This window comes from Palaemon carinicauda, chromosome 20 (genome assembly GCF_036898095.1).
Source record: "Palaemon carinicauda isolate YSFRI2023 chromosome 20, ASM3689809v2, whole genome shotgun sequence".
Lineage (NCBI taxonomy): Eukaryota > Metazoa > Arthropoda > Malacostraca > Decapoda > Palaemonidae > Palaemon > Palaemon carinicauda.
Genome location: NC_090744.1, coordinates 42588558 through 42610475, shown reverse-complemented (window position 1 = coordinate 42610475; position 21918 = coordinate 42588558). Strand labels below are relative to the sequence as shown.

General features: G+C 42.1%; 1 protein-coding gene across 1 annotated transcript in view; it reads right to left on the bottom strand.

Moving 5' to 3' along the window:
• Positions 1-21918, bottom strand: part of LOC137660305 (nucleoporin NUP188-like) — a 132119-nt gene that overhangs the window by 61527 nt on the left and 48674 nt on the right. Inside the window, exons 12-15 of the mRNA XM_068395100.1 lie at positions 19526-19679; positions 7434-7582; positions 6878-7009; positions 6021-6142 (exon numbers count right to left, since the gene is read on the bottom strand). Of these exons, the coding sequence (XP_068251201.1) occupies positions 6021-6142; positions 6878-7009; positions 7434-7582; positions 19526-19679 (557 nt within the window). The remainder of the gene's footprint in view (positions 1-6020; positions 6143-6877; positions 7010-7433; positions 7583-19525; positions 19680-21918) is intronic.

The window sequence follows — 21918 nt, the reverse complement described above, 5'->3', positions numbered from 1 at the left end:
TTTAAGTAAAATGAAGCGAACACCGACTTGCTCCTCCAAAAGGTCGCGTTCATAATACTTCGCAGAGATCTGTTTTGCTTAAAGGCCACGGAAGTTGCTATCGCTCTTACTTCGTGCGTCTTGACCTTAAGCAAGCAACAATCTTTTTCACTTAAGTGAGAATGAGCCTCTCGGATTAAAAATCTAATAAAATACGATAAAGCATTTTTAGACATAGGCAATGAGGGCTTCTTAACTGAGCACCATAAGGCCTCAGATCCACCTCGTAAGGATCTGGTACGAGCTAAATAAAACTTAAGAGCTCTAACTGGGCACAGTACTCTTTCAAGCTCGTTGCCTACGATCTCTGATAGGCAAGGTATATCAAAATATCTAGGCCAAGGACGAGAAGGCAGTTCATTTTTGGCCAAGAAACCAAGCTGAAGCGAACATGTGGCTTTATCTGTAGAAAAGCCGATGTTTTTACTAAAGGCATGGATCTCACTGACCCTTTTAGCCGAAGCCAAGCACACTAAGAAAAGCGTCTTGAGGGTGAGATCCTTCAGGGAGGCTGAATGTAATGGCTCAAACCTGTCGGACATTAGGAACCTTAGGACCACGTCTAAGTTCCATCCAGGAGTTGCCATACGACGCTCCTTAGAGGTCTCGAAGGACTTAAGGAGATCTTGGAGATCTTTATTATTGGACAGATCTAAGCCTCTATGTCTGAACACAGAAGCCAACATGCTCCTGTAGCCCTTAATAGTGGGAGCAGAGAGGGAGCGAACATTTCTCAGATGCAGGAGAAAGTCTGCAATTTGGGCTACAGAGGTACCGGAAGAGGAAATGGATGATGACTTGCACCAGTCTCTAAAGACTTCCCACTTCGACTGGTAGACCTTGATGGTAGATGCTCTCCTAGCTCTCGCAATCGCTCTGGCTGCCTCCTTCGAAAATCCTCGAGCTCTTGAGAGTCTTTCGATAGTCTGAAGGCAGTCAGACGAAGCACGGGGAGGCTTTGATGAAGACTCCTTACGTGGGGCTGCCGTAAGAGATCCATCCTTAAAGGTAGACTCCTTGGAACGTCTACCAGAAATTGAAGTACCTCTGTGAACCACTCTCTCACGGGCCAGAGGGGAGCAACCAACGTCAACCTTGTCCCTTCGTGAGAGGCGAACTTCTGCAGTACCTTGTTGATGATCTTGAACGGCGGGAATGTGTACGCGTCCAGGTGAGACCAGTCCAGTAGAAAAGCATCTATGTGGGCCGCCTCTGGATCTGGGACTGGAGAGCAATAGGTCGGGAGCCTTTTGGTCAACGAGGTGGCAAAGAGGTCTATGGTGGGTTGGCCCCAAGTCACCCAAAGACTCTTGCACACGTCCTTGTGGAGGGTCCATTCTGTGGGGATCACCTGACCTCTCCGACTGAGACAGTCCGCCAGGACGTTCAAGTCCCCCTGGATGAATCTTGTCAACAGGGAGATGCCTCGATCTTTTGACCAGATGAGGAGGTCCCTTGCGATGACGAACAGTGTGTGGGAGTGAGTGCCTCCTTGCTTGGAGATGTACGCCAAGGCTGTGGTGTTGTTCGAATTGACTTCTACCACTTTGTTTCGTAGAAGGCTCTCGAAACTCATCAAGGCCAAGTGAACCGCCAACAGCTCCTTGCAGTTGATGTGCATGCTCCTCTGATCCGACGTCCAAAGACCCGAACATTCCAGACCGTCCATAGTCGCTCCCCAACCCAAATCCGGCGCGTCTGAGAACAACACGTGGTTTGGGTTCTTGACCGCCAGGGACAGACCCTCTCGCAGACTTATGTTGCTGTCCCACCAGTTCAGGCACGTTTTTACTGGCTCGGAGATCGGGATTGAAACAGCTTCCAAAGTCTTGCTCTTGTTCCAATGGAAGTCTAGATGGAACTGGAGAGGGCGAAGGTGAAGTCTCCCTAGTGAGATAAATTGCTCCAGGGATGACAGAGTCCCTAAGAGGCTCATCCAACTTCTCACTGAGCAACGGTCTTTTTTCAGCATGAGGCGGACTTTGAGCAGGGCTTGCTCTATCCTGGTGGCAGACGGAAAAGCCCGAAAAACTAGACTGCGAATCTCCATCCCCAAATAGAGAATCGTCTGGGAGGGATTCAGTTGAGACTTTTCTAAGTTCACCAACAGTCCCAACTCCTTTGCCAGACCCAACGTCCATTGAAGGTCCTGCAGACAGCGATGACGGGACGATGCTCTGAGAAGCCGGTCGTCCAAGTACAGGGAGGCTCGGATTCCCGATAGATGAAGGAATTTTGCCACATTCCTCATGAGCCTCGTAAACACGAGAGGAGCAGGGCTGAGGCCGAAGCACAGTGCTCGGAACTGGTACACCACATTCCTGTAAACAAACCTCAGATACGGTTGAGAATCTGGGTGTATAGGAATGTGGAAGTACGCATCCTGCAGGTCGAGAGAGACCATCCAGTCTCTCTCTCTGACCGCTGCTAGGACGGACTTCGTGGTCTCCATTGTAAATTTTGTTTTTACAACAAAAACGTTGAGCGCACTGACGTCCAGCACTGGCCTCCAACCTCCCGTATGCTTTGGGACTAGGAAGAGACGGTTGTAAAATCCCGGTGATTGAAGGTCCGAGACTTTCACCACCGCTCCCTTCTCTAGCAACAGAGAAACCTGCTGATGTAGAGCTTGTCTCCTTGACTCCTCTCGATACCTGGGAGAGAGGTCTAAAGGAACTGTTACTAGAGGAGGTCTGCGTACAAAAGGTATTTTGTACCCCTCCTTGAGCAACAACACAGACTCTTGGTCTGCACCCCTCTTCTCCCAGGCCTGCCAGAAGCTGTTCAGTCTGGCCCCTACCGCTGTCTGAGGACGTGGGCAGTCAGACTCTGCCACGGGAGGACTTGGATCCTCTCCTCTTGCCTCTTTTACCGTCGGCACGAGCGCCTCCCCTGCTAGGGGCTCTGCCACGAAAGGGCGGGATAAACCTAGTCGCTGGGGTATCGATCTTGGGTCTTACGACATAAGACGATGAAGGAGCACCCTTGCGAGCAGAAGTCGCCATCAGGTCGTGTGTATCCTTCTGCACCAGCGAAGCTGCAATGTCCTTGATCAACTGTTGAGGAAACAAGGCAGATGATAAGGGGGCAAAGAGAAGCTCCGACCTTTGACAGGGAGTCACTCCTGCCGAAAGGAACGAGCAAAGAGTCTCCCTCTTCTTCAGGACTCCAGCCGTAAAGGTAGCGGCGAGCTCATTGGAGCCATCACGGATGGCTTTGTCCATGCAAGACATAATAAGCACGGAAACATCCTGGTCGGCCGACGAGATCTTCCTGCTTAATGCTCCTAGAGACCAATCTAAGAAGTTAAAAACTTCGAAGGCCCTGTAAACCCCTTTAAGGAGATGGTCAAGGTCCGAGGAGGACCAACAAACTTTAGAGCGTCTCATGGCCAGGCGACGGGGAGAGTCTACGAGGCTTGAGAAGTAACTCCCTGGGCAGAGGCAGGGACTCCCAAGCCGAGAACTTCTCCCGTGTCATACCGGACGCTCGCTCTAGAAGCTAGTTTAAAAGGAGGGAAAGCAAAGGCCGTCTTCCCCAAACTCCTCCTGGTAATCAACCAGTCGCCTAGCAAACGTAAAGCCCTCTTAGAAGAGCGAGAGAGCACTAGCTTAGTAAAAGAAGGCTTCGAAGCAGCTAGGCCTAGCGCAAACTCTGACGGAGGCGAACGAGGAGCAGAAGTTACAAAATGGTCTGGGAAAAGATCCTTAAAAATCATCATGATTTTCTTAAAGTCCATAGAGGGTAGAGCAGCTTTGGGCTCTTCTCCGTCTGATAAAACGCCCAAAGGAATATCAGTAGGCGGAGGATCAGCAACATCCTCATCTGAAGGAACCTCATCCGACAATTGTCGAGTCTCATGAAAAGGAGAGACCTGCCGCGGTGGCAATGCTTGACAGGCAAAGTCCACAAGCAAAGGAGCAGCAGTAGCAGTCGAGGAAGCGACGTCATGCCGCTGCTGAAAGGACTGACCAGCAACAACAACAGGAGTTGATGGACGCTCGACGTCACGTCGAGACTGCCTTGACTGCCTAGACTGAGCAGTCAAAACAACCCTTGACTGCGGTGCTTGACGCTCAACGTCAAAACGAGGCAACTGAGCTGGTTGGCGAACGTCCTGAACGTCAACACGAGACTGCGGCAGGGGCTGAACGTCAACACGAGGCTGCGGCAGCGGCTGAAAGTCAACACGGGACTGCAGCGAGTGAGGATCCAAGTCACGTGACTGATGTGACAAACTACCGACATCACGTTTCATAACGTCAAAAGGACGAGTAAAAGCTCGTTTGGGCGGCTGACGGCCAGAATCTTGATCAGCGTAACGGCGAGGATCATCGTGAACCTGCTCAACGGTATACACCTCCATAAGGGAGGCAAGCTTAGTCTGCATATCCTGCAGGACAACCCATTTAGGATCAACGGGAGTCGGGACGGGCCGAGACGATGGTAACGTCTGTGTCGGTAAAACATTGCCTTTACTGAGACTCTCGGAGCCCGTGTTACGCTTACGTTTAATAGGCAAACAGTCTTCCGACGACTGCAAAGGGTCAGAGCTGTCCCAATGGCTACAGCCAGGACGCTGGACCTGTCCTGAAGGGACTGACTTCCGCTTCAAGGGTCTAGAAACCTTGCGCCAAGGTTTCTTTTGCGAGAAGCCTTCGGATGACGAGGAGAAAACAGCCTCGCTCGTCTTATGGTAGGGGCGATCTTGACGAGACACGCCCGATACCAAAGAGGGAACGTCTGTACGTTGGTTAAAGCCTCTCGTCCCCTTAAGTCCTACGACATTACTTCTCCCTGGTGCAGGGGAGCCTGAAAGAGGTCTCGGACTAGGGGAACGACAAGCACGAACAGACGAACCCTCGGTCGCAACACTAAAAACACTTTGCGCACTTATCACTTTATCACCACGATTTTCTGATTTGGCACTCTGACACTTCAATAAATTCACATCTGACATGAGTTGATTACGGTCCGATGCTAAGGACTCAACTCTCTCACCTAAAGCTTGAATGGCAAGCAACATATCCCGCATGGACGGTTCATGAGTACTAGTAGAGGGTTCAGGAACAACTACTACAGGGGAATGATTAGGTTCAGGGGCATGGGAGGAGGAAAATTCCAACGACCTAGAGGAGTTTCTCCTCACCCTATCTCTCTCCAGCTTACGAGAATATTTATCAAATTCAAGCCAGTCGAATTCCGACAAGACCACGCACTCATCACACCGATCTCCTAATTGGCAGGTTTTACCCCGGACATTAGAACACACAGTATGTGTGTCGAGAGAGGCCTTGGGAAGACGTTTGTTACAATCCCTAGCATTACATTTGCGAAATTTAGGTCCATGGATAGGAGAGGGGTCAGCCATATTGAACAGTCAAAGAAAATCCAAAACAAATCCAAAGTCATCAACAATAAACACTAGCCAAAAAAGGGTTCAAGAGTTTTACTTGAAGAGAAAAACACCTGTCACAGCGAAAGCTCAAAACAACCAAAAAGAAGTACTTCACCAAAAATGACGAAAACTCCAGGTCAACAGCGAGCGGAATCAACTTGTCGATAAGACCGACAGAGAAGAACTGGAGCTGTTTACAAGTATATGCGGTATCTGGCCGATAGTCGGCGCTGGTGGGCACACCCGCAACCTTCATGGCGATCGCTTGCGAGTTTTTGTGTTTCTGTCGAGCCGTCCGAGACGTCAGCTATTATATATTCACCGGCTAAGTTTAATATTTAAAAACACTTCTACACTAGAGGCATTGGAATTACAGTGAAAAAAAATAGGAAATTTTATGTTTTAGGGTAATATCGACATTTAGCTAGCTTCGAGAAGAAAACAATGTAAACCTCAGGTCAACTAAGTTTCATAGAAGTAAAATGAGTGCCACATTACTATTAAAATTTTAAAAAATCAAAGTAAACCATGTAAATTAATAAGAGCAACCAGCAATGATTTTCATTTACTGTTTTATACTTACTTTCCACAATGTTTGACAAGAGCTAAATACAACTGGGCCAGGAGGTTTGTTGCTTTTTCATCCACTACACGACCATCTAGCTGATAAACCAGCCCATTTAAAATGTCACTGGCAAGAGTTACCTAAAATAATAAAATGAATGATGATCAATAAAACAAATTACATTGGCTTTTCTGTTTTTTATAGATAAATTTAAAACCCAACAATTATAACAGTACCAAGACTATATATAGTACAAATTGAAACAACAAAACTTCAGAAAGTGATTTTGACAGGAAAAAGTTATTTTTGGGTAGGAGCTGTGTGGTCTCTTAGGACCACAAAAATCAAGTGTTAACTGCATAATCTTTACCGTTGGTAAGAAGAGGGTGGAGAAAATTTTCAATAGACATATACAGAGTAAATACCAAATATTTTGTAAAATTATGCATTTCCTTTCAAGTTGGGAAAGAGATGAATATCAAGGTCAAGACACATACATGTTCATTATAAAGGATATGCAATACCGAGGAGATAGGGTAGGTATCCTAATAGTAATGCTACACAGCACACGAAGAATAGTACAGTAATTAGAAAAGGAAAGATAACATTTATACTGAAAAAGTCTTACAAAACTGACAATGTCATACTAAGGTATGTCTACACAATAAAATAAACAAGAATTCTTACCATAACCAGAAAAAATATTGTTCCCCAAAATATTTACAGATAACTTTTCTTTTAAAGAAACTCTGAATTGTCCCCTAATGTTATTAGGGGTCAGGCAAATGACATATCCACATACCAGATTGTGACCTGTCCGATAGTCCTAACAAATGTAAAAATGCTTATGGTTAATACAGTATGATTTAACTAACCTTCTGTTTAGTGAGAAGCCAAGTCTTTGCTCTGGCCACCAATACTACCAGGAAATCACGCCATGCTGGTAATAATAGTTCTCGGACATTACTATCAGAACTAGAATCAGTTTCTAGGTACTTTATAATATGCTGAAAGTAAAAATATATCACATAATTAAAAGGCAGTGGAACTGGAAAAGCAAAGCAGGAAAATAATGTCAAAAGAAAATAAAATGTTACACAACTAGTAAAATTTGTATACCAAAAGGAACTTAGTTAACATCTAAATATGTTAGGAGAAATCTTTAAAAATGTCATTTAATTTTATCTAATAAAAACAACCAACTACTAAAAAATTACTAATGAATGTCACTTGGGAAATACGACAAAATAATACCCAGAAATTCAATGACTTAAAAGTCTTTATACCCAATTAACTCATCCTTACATTAATTTACCTACATAATTCTCGTCTAAATAATTCACAATATTACATGATCTACATTTGATTCACAAATATTAAAAAAGCAATTAGGTTGTAGCTATCTTTTATATAACTGAAAGTGCCATGTACCTTAGACCACTGACATATAGTTCCATTCATTGGATCACAAAACTTATCCATAACATTCTTCAGCGAGGAACGAGGCTCAGTTTCTGATGCAAACAATTGGTGAGCTAATATCCTGAGTGTGTGACCAGCAACTGCATCACTCATTTCACCTGTAAAGAAGTGCAGTAATAAAGTGTATCTACATTAGCAATCAGTTATAAATTACAATATCAGAAATTTTTTAAGAATTAGTATTTTCTTACCTAAAGTATACAAATCCAAGTCCTTTAATAGGAGTACAGGTATACTGTACATTATCCCAATTATCTAGAACTGGCTTTTATTTTTCTTTCCTCATTTTTCACTTACTTTGTGTCTTATACAATAGCTTTGTTTGGCTCTATTAAATGTATTCTCTGCTGCCTTGTGGGGTATACCACTTAAAGTAAAGGCTAAGAGAAGGAAAACTCCAAAATAAAACCATGCCAGTTGGTCTGGCTGCAAGGCGAGATCTGGTGGACTAGATAATCGGCAGACCAATGCAACTCCACAACACAGTCTTGCATGTCACACGTGAGCCGCAGGAGGAAGGTGTGGAGCCAGAGTGTGTAGGCATGCCAACGGCCTTTTCAGTCCAACTATTGTCTCTTTAACACCCTCTTTATTTCCTTTCTCTCCCTTTTCTCCTAACCCTACCTAAAAATACCAGTGGCGATGGGACAAGGGTGGTGGGAGTAGGCTTGGCGTAGCTGGAAACTCTTAGCCCAGACTGGCAACAGGCATGTGATGGCCGCTTTCCCTATGAACATGACCAGAGGAACTCGGTCCTGCACCTGTGACTGAGCAGGCCCAACCAGGAGTACCACTGTTCACCCCAACTGAGAAAGGTCCAATAAAAGGTGGGCTAAACATTGGTGGTCACACCATCCCTGTCATTGGGTAGCTGCACCCAATGACGCACCGTATATGCAGCCGTGAAATAGTCTCAAGAGAACTTGCCAAATTCAACGTTGATGTGGCTGCTCTCGGTGAGACTAGAATATCTGGCGAAGGGCAAATCACAGAAGTTGGGTCAGGGTATACTTTTTTGGGGGGAAAGGGAATAACCAGGAAGACCACCGTTCCCAGGGTGTTGGCTTTACAGTTAAGACCCAATTAGTAAAAGCCCATAACCTGACACCACATGCAATTGATGAAAGAATCATCTCCCTAAGACTACCATTCCTGAAAAAACAGTTCATCACACTAGTATCAGTGTATGCCCCAACACTAGATGCGGAAGACCATATCAAAGGTGCCTTCTACCAACACCTTGAAACTGCCATATCCCAAATTCCAGCTGGGGACCGTCTCCTTCTCCTAGGGGATTTTAACGCCAGAATGGGGGGAGACCATGAACGCTGGCACAACATAATCCCCAGGCAAGGCATGAGAAACTGCAATGATGATGGCCTCCTCATCCTTGGTCTCTGTGCTGAAATATCACAAGCATACAGTTCAGACTTCCAATTTAATTTAAGACCACCTGGAAACATCCTAGATCAAAACACTGGCATATCTTAAATCATGCCATTGTTAGATAGCACATAAATGAGGTTTTGATGATGAGAAGCATACCTGGAGCCGATGACTGCTGAACAGACCACCAGCCACTCATCACAAAATTAAAACTAATCACCAAAAGGAAGCTACGTAATATCCAACAAAACAAAGCCAGAAGATACGACACTGATAAATTAAAAGATCCTGATACATCTTGAGCTATCTAAGCAGTAATCCAGCAAAACCTACCAGCCAGAGAACCATCAATCGACGCTGAATGGACTAACTTACGAGATGCCATCAATGAAGCTGCAAGAACAGTAATCGGCCACCAGAGCAAACAGCACCAGGACTGGTTTCACAACAACGACGTAGATATTAAGTCCCTTATTAACGCCAAACGGAAAGCTCACATATAAATCGACCAAGACCCTAATTGCCACCAAAAGAAGGCTAAATGTGCACAAGCAACGTCAGTATTAAGCCAGGCTTTGAGAAATACAAAATAAATGGCGGCAACAAATAGCTCAAGACCTACAAGGTTATGCTGACAGTAGGGACCTTAAAAGCTTCTGTGCAGGCAAAAAGAAAATTTTTTGGACCAAAGCACACTGCTGCAGGGACACTCTTGGCAGCAGACAACAGCATCCTCACGGAAGATAAAGAGATACAGAACCATTGGGTAAAACATTTCAACATCTTACTGAACAGGAACTCATCAGCCCAACAAGACTTCCTCCGAAATGTGCCACAACATCCACCCCAATTATGGATGTCCCTACCACCAACACTTCAAGAATTCAATGCAGCTTTACAACAAATATGTCAAGGGAAGGCCGCAGGACCGGACAACATTCCCACTGCACTTCTGACCCATGGCAGTTTAGTCCTGAAGATGCGTCTTCACTCCCTCATACTAAAATCATGGGAGGAAAAGCAGGCCCCCAATGATTAGAAACACAGGCTCCTTGTCACCATATTCAAAAGGAGATGGAAGAGAATGTGGGAATTATAAAGGGATATCCTTGCTATCAATTGCAGGGAAGGTCTTAGCAAGGACTACTAAATAGAAAGAATCATGCCAGAATTCCAGTGTGGTTTCCATCCATCTAGAGAAACCATGGACATGATTTTCTGTGTTTGCTAACTACAAGAAAAATCAAAAGAACAGCATAAACCCATGTTCCTAATTTTCTACGACCTTGAAAAAGCATACGACAGCGTACCAAAAACAGCCATGTGGTCTGTCCTCAATCGCTTTGGAATCCTTGAGCCTTTTGTTTACATGATCAAAGTCCTACATGATGGGATGACAGCTTCCATCAAAGCAACTTGTCAGCCCGTTTCCCAACCACATGTGGACTAAAATAAGGATGTGTATTGGTGCCGACCCTTTTCTCTTTATACTTAGCTGCCATGCTATATGAAGTACCCCACAACAACGCAGGGGTTGTGATAAAATACAGATTACACGGAGGAGTTTTCAAACTGGCCAGACTCAAATCTCAGCGCATCACCAACAATGTGACAGAACTCCAGTATGCAGATGACAATGCTGCCTTACCCCACACCTAAGCAGAACTACAAGAATCGGTGGATAATTTCCATGCTGCCTACACATGTTTTGGCCAAACAGTCAATAAGGCCAAACTAAGATATTGGCCCAGCCAAGAGCAGGGGAAATTCCACCAGTAACTAACATCACCATGGATGGAACTACCATTGAATACGTCGAACACTTCCCCCACCTGGAGAGCATCTTTTCCATCCAGAGCACCGCATCCAAAGAGATTGAAAACAGGTTACAAGCTGGCCACACTGCATATGGGCGACTATTCATGAACAAAGATCTAACTACCCATACAAAGGTGATGGTATATACAGTAATGTCATTACAGTATCTACCCTGTTATAGACATGCGAGACTTGGACCCTTTATAGTAGGGACCTAAAAAAACTCGAACAATTCCACCAGAAAAAACTGAGAGAGCCAACGTCACCAGCGTCGAGGCTATGATCATGAAACACCGCCTAAGATCGTCTGGCCATGTGATGCGCATGGAGGACGCAAGGTTACCAAAGAAAATACTCTTCAGCGAGTTAAATACAGGTAATTACCCTAGACGCTGCTGTATCCTTCGATTTAAAGACCAAATCAAGAAATCCCTCAAGGAAGCTAACATAGACCCCAACACCTTCAAAGCTTCAGCAAGCAACAAGAACGAGTGGAGAAGCAAAGTTAAAGTGGGCATGGACCTCTTTGAAGAGAATAGAAGAGCCAACCTGTTAGCTAAAAAACAGCAACAGGCAGAAAGAGCTCGTTAACAACAACCACCTCCCCCAATTCAGTGTGATCAATGCCCTCGATTATTCAGGGCATGAATTGGTCTTATGAGCCATATTCAGAGTACATGCCGCCGCCAACAACTTGCAGCATTGGATTCTGCTGTTAAAACTTTAACAAGGTGCCGGTATTCAGAGTTAACTCCCCGTTAACACGAGTTCTGTTAACCCGATTTCGAAGTTACACGAGTTCAAATTTATTAAGATATATTCTGTTACAACGAAATGTCCGATGTTACGCGAGTTGAATTTCCCGCCTAAGAGCAAGAGTGAGAGAAAGAAGTTAATATGAATCTATTTGAGCTGACAACCAAATAAATTTTAGTTTTTAATGTAGTACCAAAACAAATAATATAATTTTACAAATAAATGTACATCCATACTTGTAAATGTAGATGATTATAATTTAGCATATTTACAGTACATCGTGGCTCTTTATTTGTGAATGTAGTTTGCTCTAAGATAGTATAAAATAGAAAAATTTTGTAAGCTTAAATAACAAATTAAGTTATAAAAATTATACTGTGTTAGTATAAAATAAACTTAATGGTTACATTTATAAACATTTATATTCAACATCTTTGTTTACATAGCATTCGTAGATGGCTGTGGATCGTCAGCGTTACCAGCTGATTTGTCTGTTATTGTTACTGTTCAATACACATTTTAATATGAAACTGGTCAAGTTTGTTGAACAGTGTTGTTCTTTCTTTCAAGGATTACGTAATACGAAACAAAATCATGTCAACAATACTCTGTTAAGCATAAAAGTGATACCGTCGGGACCTTGAAAACAGCTCACAATTACACCAAAATAAAAACAATTGGTAATTGCTGATGTTAAAATACATCTTGAATTAATAATAGAAAAGAACAAAAATTATGAAACGAAGTTCAGATAACATCGAAAACCAAGATTATTTTACACATCTTTCAGTTCATATACGTTATGTTGTTGGCTATTAAGCCACAGATGAGCTGATGAAATCGAATGACGGGTCTTAATCCCTGCCTACGATCAAACATAGATTTAAGGAAAGTAAACGTTTATATTGTGTGTAGTATTTATCAAACACTTTATGAAGAAAAAAAAAGATTAATGTATTTACTAACATTTTCTAATGAAACAAAGATTTCTGTTAAATCTGTTTTATATGTGTATAGTAAGGCACCTCTGAGAGAGAGAGAGAGAGAGAGAGAGAGAGAGAGAGAGAGAGAGAGAGAGAGAGAGAGAGAGAGAGAGAGAGAGAGAGAGAGAGAGAGAGAGAGAGATTAATATGATAATGAATAATAATAGCTTAAAAAAAAATGTATGAAAACCATGATATAAAATTAATTGTAAATAAATAAGTATGACATTAAAAGGAAAAAATTTTACCATCTGTTACTTACTGTATTTATCGCAATGAAAGAAAATATATCGCTGATGTGTTTGATATGCGTAATAACACTGAGCGTTCGTACATACCAAAAAGTAATGTTCATTGCTTTTTTAACTTGAATATATATTTATTGATATAAAATTAATTTTAAATAAATATCCATTAGACTAAAAGGCAAAATATGTTACGATCTTTTATTTAATTACCGAAATGGAAAAAAAAATCACTAATGTGTTTAATATGTTCAAGTAGTAGCATTGTGCATTTTACTTACCAAACAGTACAGTAAATTGTGATGTTTAACCTAAATATGTTCTTACCGATATCAAATTAATATATAAATAATCATTAGATTGAAAGAAAAAATATGTTACAATGTTATTTATTTATCAAAATATAAGAAAAATACTGTGTTTGATATTCATACGCAGTAGCATTGTGCATTCGTACATAAAATAGTTTTGTTCATTGTCTTTTATCAACTTTAAGATATACTATACTTATTGATATAAAATTCATTGTAAATCAATAATCATGAGATTTTAGAGAGAGAGAGAGAGAGAGAGAGAGAGAGAGAGAGAGAGAGAGAGAGAGAGAGAGAGAGAGAGAGAGAGAGAGAGAGAGAGAGAGAGTGTGTGTGTGTGTGTGTGAGAGAGGATGGGTACAGGAGAGAGGCAAGCGACAGCCAAAAGTGGTAACAAGAGTAATGGGTCAGTGTGTGAATGTACATTATTATTCATATTATTATTATTATTATTATTACTTGCTAAGCTACAAACCTAGTTGGAAAACTAGGATGCTATAAGCCCAGGGCCTCCAACAGGGAAAATAGCCCAGTGAGGAATGGAAACGAGGAAATAATATAAGTAATTAACAATAAAAATAAAATATTTTAGGAACTGTACCAACATTAAAATAAATATTTCATATATAAACTACAAAACCTTTAACAAAGTAAGATGAGGAGAAATTAGATAGAATAGTGTGCCCGAGTATACCCTCAACGACTAGAGAACAATGGTTTGATTTTCTTGTGTCCTTCTCCTAGAAAAGCTGCTTACCATAGCTAAGAGTCCCTTCTACTCTTACCAAGAGGAAAGTAGCCACTGAGCAATTACAGTGCAGTAGTAAACCCCTTGAGAGAAGAACTGTTTAATAATCTCAAGTGTTGTCAGTAGTATGAGGACAGAGGAGAATATGTAAAGAATAGGCCAGAATATTCGGTGTATGTGTAGGGCAAAGGGAAAGTGAACCGTAACCAGAGAGAAGGATCCAATGTAGTACTGTCTGGCCAGTCAAAGGACCCAATAACTCTCTAGCAGTAGCATCTCAACGGGTGGCTGATGGCCTGGCCAACCTACTACCACTGGGTAATAACGTATTTTACTATAAAACAAATATATGTAGAGTAAGAATGTGTGTTTTTATTGTTTCTGTGACTGTCAAATATATCAATAATGTGTTAGTTCAAGTTTCATCATAACCAAATCCCAAAATAGATAGACTTTCCCAATGTTGAGGAACATAACATCCCCTATTACCGTTATTTCTTATGGAGAAATTATTTTCCGATAACATGATTTATGTTAATATATCTCCAGGAACATAACTCGTGTTAACGGGGAGTTAACTGTACTTGATGTTTCAACTAACTGTTGAAAAATTGCCAAAACATGGAAAAGAGAGGCAGGAAGGTGTAATTGTCTAGGATTCCCAGACATGTTGGAAGGAGTCTTTGAACTCTACTGACAGTATAGGACTGGTATAACCCTGGAAGTTTCCTGTTCTACTGCATGGCAAGAAAGCTGAGAGATGGTGAGAACCAAAGCCCCATGCCACTAAATATTGTAGAAGTAACAAAATTCCCTACAGCAGGACTCTGTTGATTGAGCAAGTTTATTCAAACAGAGCCCTTGCCTGCAAAACCTTTCACAGCTCTATCTTTACTTTTGCTTCCAAGAGTATCCTGCTACCGAAGGGTTTGTGAACTTAGGCCATGAATGGAAGCATGGTCGATCATCATTGCTACTAAGAGCTTTATCAAACTCTTTGAAAAACTTGCACATTAATAGTATTTCAAGAATTCTTAGTAGGTTGAAAAGGAGGAGAGTTCCTCCCCAAAAATCAGATCTCCTAGATGGAAAAAAACTCAGGTTGGCACTTCATCCATCCTCCATCATATCAGTGGACAGTAGATTCATGGAAAGAAGAGGATATCTCACAACAAAACTCATTGTACCAGTACATTAACAAGGTAGATTGTCCCATATTTCTGTTGCCATGCAATCCAAAGGTAAGGAGAACAATGGTTGTTAACCAGTAAAGCTTCAAAAACTATTGAAGCCATAGCTGGGAAGTTGCCCATGCAAGACTAGCATTCTCATAATGAAAGAAGTCTCAGAAGACATGTCGATCTGGAAGGTAGTGTAGGAACAGTAATAGTAACTCTGCTGCTACGATCATATTTTTCCAGGGAGCCCCCTGTAGCTGTCATGCTAAGGTATTACCAGATAATCCAACCTCTGTCTGGGAATTCTAAGGAAGTTTTCTGATATATCTCAACATGCAGATCAAGACAAGAGGATAGAAGCCTATTTCAATGCTAAAGAGATTCTCCTGTATGAGATTAGAAATGGACAATTGCCGAGACCCATAGATAGACAAGGCCTAATCAAAGGTGCTCAAAAGAGATTATGCTTGCATGAACACTTAAGGAATGTTAGCCAAACCAAAGCACTGGGCTTTAAACTGGTAGCTACTTTACCCAAAGATGCAACAGAGAAAGCCTCTTGTAGGACAGATAGAATGGATCTGAGAATACGTGTCTTTCGTTCTGCAAGGATGGAATGGTCTTCATTCCCATGACAGAACATACTCTACTAGCAGTGTCCATCCTGAATGGTGTCTAGGAAACCAAGCAGGGAGATCGATGACCGGTTTCAAGTTCTCCGTCGATTATTCCATTGGTAAGAGTAGATTGTAGGAGTATGAGAACCTTCCAGGCAGCCCTAATGTCACCTCTGTTTCTGCCAGTAGGGGGCGCAAATTCTGGTAGATCATGGATGATATCAGCAATCCCCGCTAACAGGAGCTGCAAGAAGTCACATAATTCCAGGATCCTTTCTGCCTTACCTTCCACTATCCCTCTTCCTAAAAGAACAGGTTGATGGTGAAAGGACAGAGTGCTGGTTGAGCCTTTGCAGGGAAGGAAAGCCTAAAGGAGCAGATCGGACCTGTGGGTCGCTATATGTGAGATGGGAATCTCAGAAGTTATCCTTGAAGGGCCTGGGTCCTTAGTGGTAACTAATTGGTGAAAGAGGAAACAGGTTTGTGCCTTCTTCCACCATGACCCCTTGATGTTTACTTCCTTCGTGGAACCGCATTGCAACCATCGAACCCATATGTACCGGAAGAGACATCCACATTCAAGACTCCCGTATCTAGCGAAGCAGGAAGCAACCATATTCTCTCTCCTCTGAGTTTCGAATGGCACATAAGGCAGGTGAGAAGTGCATTGAGGAGTCTATGTTCTTGGCATTTGACTGGATTAAGTCTGTGTACTTCCTCGTCCTTGGGCTAGACAAAATCTAGGTTGTATTGTTGTTGTGATTGTGACAACCCAGCGATCAAACCTCGATGTAACTTGGAGGCTGGTCATAGAATAGCTTCCACAGCAGTGGACTTGGGAGTCAGAACGTCATGTCCTCATGCTTGATTCTTCATCTGGGACTCTACCATCAGCTGGTTAGATCTAATGGGGAGGGTGTCTGGGAAAACCCCAAGAATCAGGATCCTACCGATTTACTAAGCTGCCCTAAAGGTAGTTGTCTCTGGCACCGTCTTCCACTACTACCCCAAGAAGAAAATATGCAAAAGAGCTTGGCTGAAGAATATCTTTGCCAACAACCGCTTGCATACTATGTAACTCTCAGCACTTGTACGAGTGCTGAGATCAGATTTTAAAAGTCACCTGGTGTAACCCTTCAATCATGACCAAGATGTGTGAAGAACTAGGTTGAGGAGCAGTATTAGCAAGTAGAAAGATCTCACATGACGTTGTCACTGTAGCGTCTTGGGAACATCCCAAGGCTGATGAGGGATGAGCAGCTCTTGTACTCTGTCTCAAATGAAACCGAATACTGGTAGTAGGAGCTCTGTACTTCCCAGCAAAAATCATTTGCAGGATCAGGTTTGTGTATAACAATGCAGAGGAATCAGTCAAAGCCTCAATATACTCTGTCAGAGTATGCTTCAGTGGTTCCTTCCTCCTTCTATTCAGCAATAGGAACACTGGGAAGGAAGAGGTAAAATTATCTAAAAGATTAAAACACTTGATTGAGAGTGCTGTACTGCAGAAACCACCACCACCTTGTTGTTTTAACAGCTGAATCCACTTTTGCTGAAAGCATACTCCTATTAGAAAGCATATCACAAATTTTAAGTCCATCCATCCATATACCAAGGCACTTCCCCAAATTTTGGGGAGTAGCCGACATCAACAAAGAAACAAAACAAAAAGGGGACTACTCTCTATGTTCCTCCAGCCTAACCAGGGACTCAGCTGAGTTCAGCTGGTACTGCTAGGGTGCCACAGCCCAACCTCCCACAATTCCACCACAGATGAAGCTTCATAATGCTGAATCCCCTACTGCTGCTACCTCCGCGGTGGTCTAAGGCATCGGAGGGCCTACCGGAACTGCATCACAATCGCTCGCCATTCATTCCTATTTCTAGCACGCTCTCTTGCCTCTCTCATATCTATCCTCCTATCACCCAGAGCTTTCTTCACACCATCCATCCACCCAAACCTTGGCCTTCCTCTTGTACTTCTCCCATCAACTCTTGCATTCATCACCTTCTTTAGCAGACAGCCATTTTCCATTCTCTCAACATGGCCAAACCACCTCAACACATTCATATCCACTCTAGCCGCTAATTCATTTCTTACACCCGTTCTCACCCTCACCACTTCGTTCCTAACCCTATCTACTCGAGATACACCAGCCATACTCCTTAGACACTTCATCTCAAACACATTCAATTTCTGTCTCTCCATCACTTTCATTCCCCACAACTCCGATCCATACATCACAGTTGGTACAATCACTTTCTCATATAGAACTCTCTTTACATTCATGCCCAACCCTCTATTTTTTACTACTCCCTTAACTGCCCCCAACACTTTGCATCCTTCATTCACTCTCTGACGTACATCTGCTTCCACTCCACCATTTGCTGCAACAACAGACCCCAAGTACTTAAACTGATCCACCTCCTCAAGTAACTCTCCATTCAACATGACATTCAACCTTGCACCACCTTCCCTTCTCGTACATCTAATAACCTTACTCTTACCCACATTAACTCTCAACTTTCTTCTCTCACACACCCTTCCAAATTCTGTCACTAGTCGGTCAAGCTTCTCTTCTGTGTCTGCTACCAGTACAGTATCATCCGCAAACAACAACTGATTTACCTCCCATTCATGATCATTTTCGTCTACCAGTTTTAATCCTCGTCCAAGCACTCGAGCGTTCACCTCTCTCACCACTCCATCAACATACAAGTTAAACAACCACGGCGACATCACACATCCCTGTCTCAGCCCCAATCTTACCGGAAACCAATCGCTCACTTCATTTCCTATTCTAACACATGCTTTACTACCTTTGTAGAAACTTTTCACTGCTTGCAACAACCTTCCACCAACTCCATATAACCTCATCACATTCCACATTGCTTCCCTATCAACTCTATCATACGCTTTCTCCAGATCCATAAACGCAACATACACCTCCTTACCTTTTGCTAAATATTTCTCGCATATCTGCCTAACTGTAAAAATCTGATTCATACAACCCCTACCTCTTCTAAAACCACCCTGTATTTCTAAGATTGCATTCTCTGTTTTATCCTTGATCCTATTAATCAATACTCTACCATACACTTTTCCAACTACGCTTAACAAACTAATACCTCTTGAATTACAACACTCATGCACACCTCCCTTACCCTTGTATAGTGGTACAATACATGCACAAACCCAATCTACTGGTACCATTGACAACACAAAACACATATTAAACAATCTCACCAACCATTCAAGTACAGTCACACCCCCTTCCTTCAACATCTCAGCTTTCACACCATCCATACCAGATGCTTTTCCTACTCTCGTTTCATCTAGTGCTCTCCTCACTTCCTCTATTGTAATCTCTCTCTCATTCTCATCTCCCATCACTGGCACCTCAACACCTGGAACAGCAATTATATCTGCCTCCCTATTATCCTCAACATTCAGCAAACTTTCAAAATATTCCGCCCACCTTTTCCTTGCCTCCTCTCCTTTTAACAACCTTCCATTTCCATCTTTCACTGTCTCTTCAATTCTTGCGCCAGCCTTCCTTACTCTCTTCACTTCTTTCCAAAACTTCTTCTTATTCTCTTCATATGACTGACCCAGTAATTTGTATTTTTCCTAACAGTACTTACCTCGAACTACTTTCTGAGGAGATCCCAGATACTCGTAAGAAAGTAGTTCAAGGTAAGTACTTCGTGTTGGAACAAGCTCCTATTAAAGGTGCAAGGTTTTATATTTGTGCAGAAACAACTTTCATTTGACACTTAAGTTAAGTGAGTTGAAATGTGGCTTGGTAAATTTTCTAATAGTAATAAGTTATTTTCAACCCAGCAACAAAATCATCTAGTACTGTGCTTTACTTCCAAGACTTTAATAAATTTCATTCTGAAATATAGAACAACACTAAAAAGAGATCATTCAGGCATTTATTTTGAAATTTAGATTGCCCAAATCAATTATCTAAGTACAGTAGTCTCCACACTTACCTGGTTTTTCATTGATAAGAGGATGACCTAACGCATTCCAGAATTCTTCTTTGTCTTTGAAGTAAGCTGTTGCAGTGGTATATTTCTCACTCCAGAGTGCATCGACCAATTCAACAATGGCAAGAGTAAGCTTTTGACCGGTTTCATTTGAAGACTGTATACATGAGAGTAATACTGTATATAATTGTACACAAATATTTCATTTTAGGCAGTAAATTACATGATAAATTTAGAACTATAATAGCAATTGCAGGTTTTTAAATGTTGAGAGAAAATTTACACGAGCAGAGAACAAAATTATTCCAACTTCCATTATCTTATAAAAAAATCTATACTTAATAATTTACAAAATAAGCTAAATACTAAAGAGTTACGACAAAAACTAATGTTAAAACTTGAAAATTCTTGTCCATAAAAAGCACAATTTCTAGGTACAATACCCAAAGATGCCTTTTCAAAAAAAATAAAATTATCATTCTAGATTTTGTGCTCCCTTGCTCTATTAATTGTTTAAGGCTTTTTTTTTTTCATTGACAAACTTACCATTTACCTTACTTTATCAATTAAAAAAATTATCTTTAACCCTATAGGCCAAAATAGAGATTAAAAAATCAATCGCTAGCAGCCAATTAACAATAGTTCTTGATGGGCCATTCATGACGAAAACACTCTCATTTATCTCATAAAAATATAAATAAAGTTTAAAAGTAATATGATAAATTTGAAAGAAATTTGTATTTTTCCTAATGATACAATCCTGGAGCTATTTATAGGGATTATACTTTCATGCGAAGCTGGAAGTCTAGCCATAAGATTTTTAGTGAGGTATAACCACCCACCAGCTAGTTAACGGGGATGGGGCGGTAACCGGCTAACCCGCTCACACACACACACACACACGCGTGTTGTATCGTCACTTTTTATTGCAGGCAGGACTTATCGGGAGACAGGTGATGGCGGGTTAATTTGTATAAATAACTACAGGTTTGTATCGTTAGGAAATATACAAATTACTTTCAAATTTGTCATTTGTTCCGACACCAATACAAACCCTTGCTATTTAGAGGGATTGACTTACCCCTTAGGAGGGTGGAAGTCCAAACCAACTGACTGGTCACTGATCCAGGGTTTTCCCGTAAGTGCTCCACACGTAACAGGGAGAAACCCTGACACCGCTAAACAATTCGTGTAAAGCACGGTCAGCAGCCTGAGCTATCTGTGTGATTGTGTGAAACTAGCAGTGTAACTAGTCTACGTAAGATTTCTCAGACACATAGGAGTCTTATAACCAACCATACACATTACCCAATCCCACCTCACCAGTGGGTATGGGGAAGTGAAAAGTATATTTTTCTATACCACGTTACACAAGGTAAATGGTTCTACCTACAGACAGCGGAGGACAGCTTTGCAAAGTACCACAGGTGTTGTTACATCATAGGGTGGAAGATGAAAGAAAGAGCCAGTCATTCTTCGTCATTCATCCCAGACTTAACCATGGTTGAATTAAATTCTGCCCTCCCCCATCTGCTACTTGTCCATCAAGGAGCCTGTGTTATGAGTTAAAGTGTCTGAAGAGTATGGCTAGCGTATCTCGAGTAGATAGGGTTAGGAACAAAGTAGTGAGGGTGAGAACAGGTGTAAGAAATGATTAAGCAGCTAGAGTGGATATGAATGTATTGAGGTGGTTTGGCCATATTGAGAAAATAGAGAGTGGCTGTCTGCTAAAGAAAGTGATGAATGCAAAAGTTGATGGGAGAAGTACAAGAGGAGGGCCAAAGTTTGAGTGGATAGATGGAGTGAAGAAAGCACTGGGTGATAGAAGGATAGATGTGAGAGAGGCAAGAGAGCATGATAGAAATAGGAATGAATGGTGAGCGATTGTGACGCAGTTCAGGTAGGCCCTGCTGCTTCCTCCAGTCACCTTGGAGACTGCGGAGGTAGCAGTAGTAAGGGATTCAGCCTGTGAAACTTCCTTTGTGGTGGATAATGAGGGAGGGTGGGCTGTGGCATCCTAGCAGTACCAGCCAAACTCGGCTGAATCCCTCGTCAGACTGGGAGGAGCACAGATAGGAAAGGTCTCCATTTGTTCCCTAGTTTTGATGTTGGCTACCCCCAAAATTGGGGGAGATGTCTTGGAAAATAGATAAATAGAAAAAGGAAAAACACTGAAAATCTTGGTGGCCTATCAACAGCACCACAAACACACAAAAAGTGAGTTATTTACCTATACGACACTACGGACCCAGGTAACTAAAAACCATAGTACTATCACTCTTCTCTTTTTGTTAGATAAAATACTGCATTGTGTGGGCTTTTAAATACTGGAACATGGATACGGGCTGTATATCTGAGATAGGTTTGTGGTGAAACAAAACTATTTTCCCATAGTA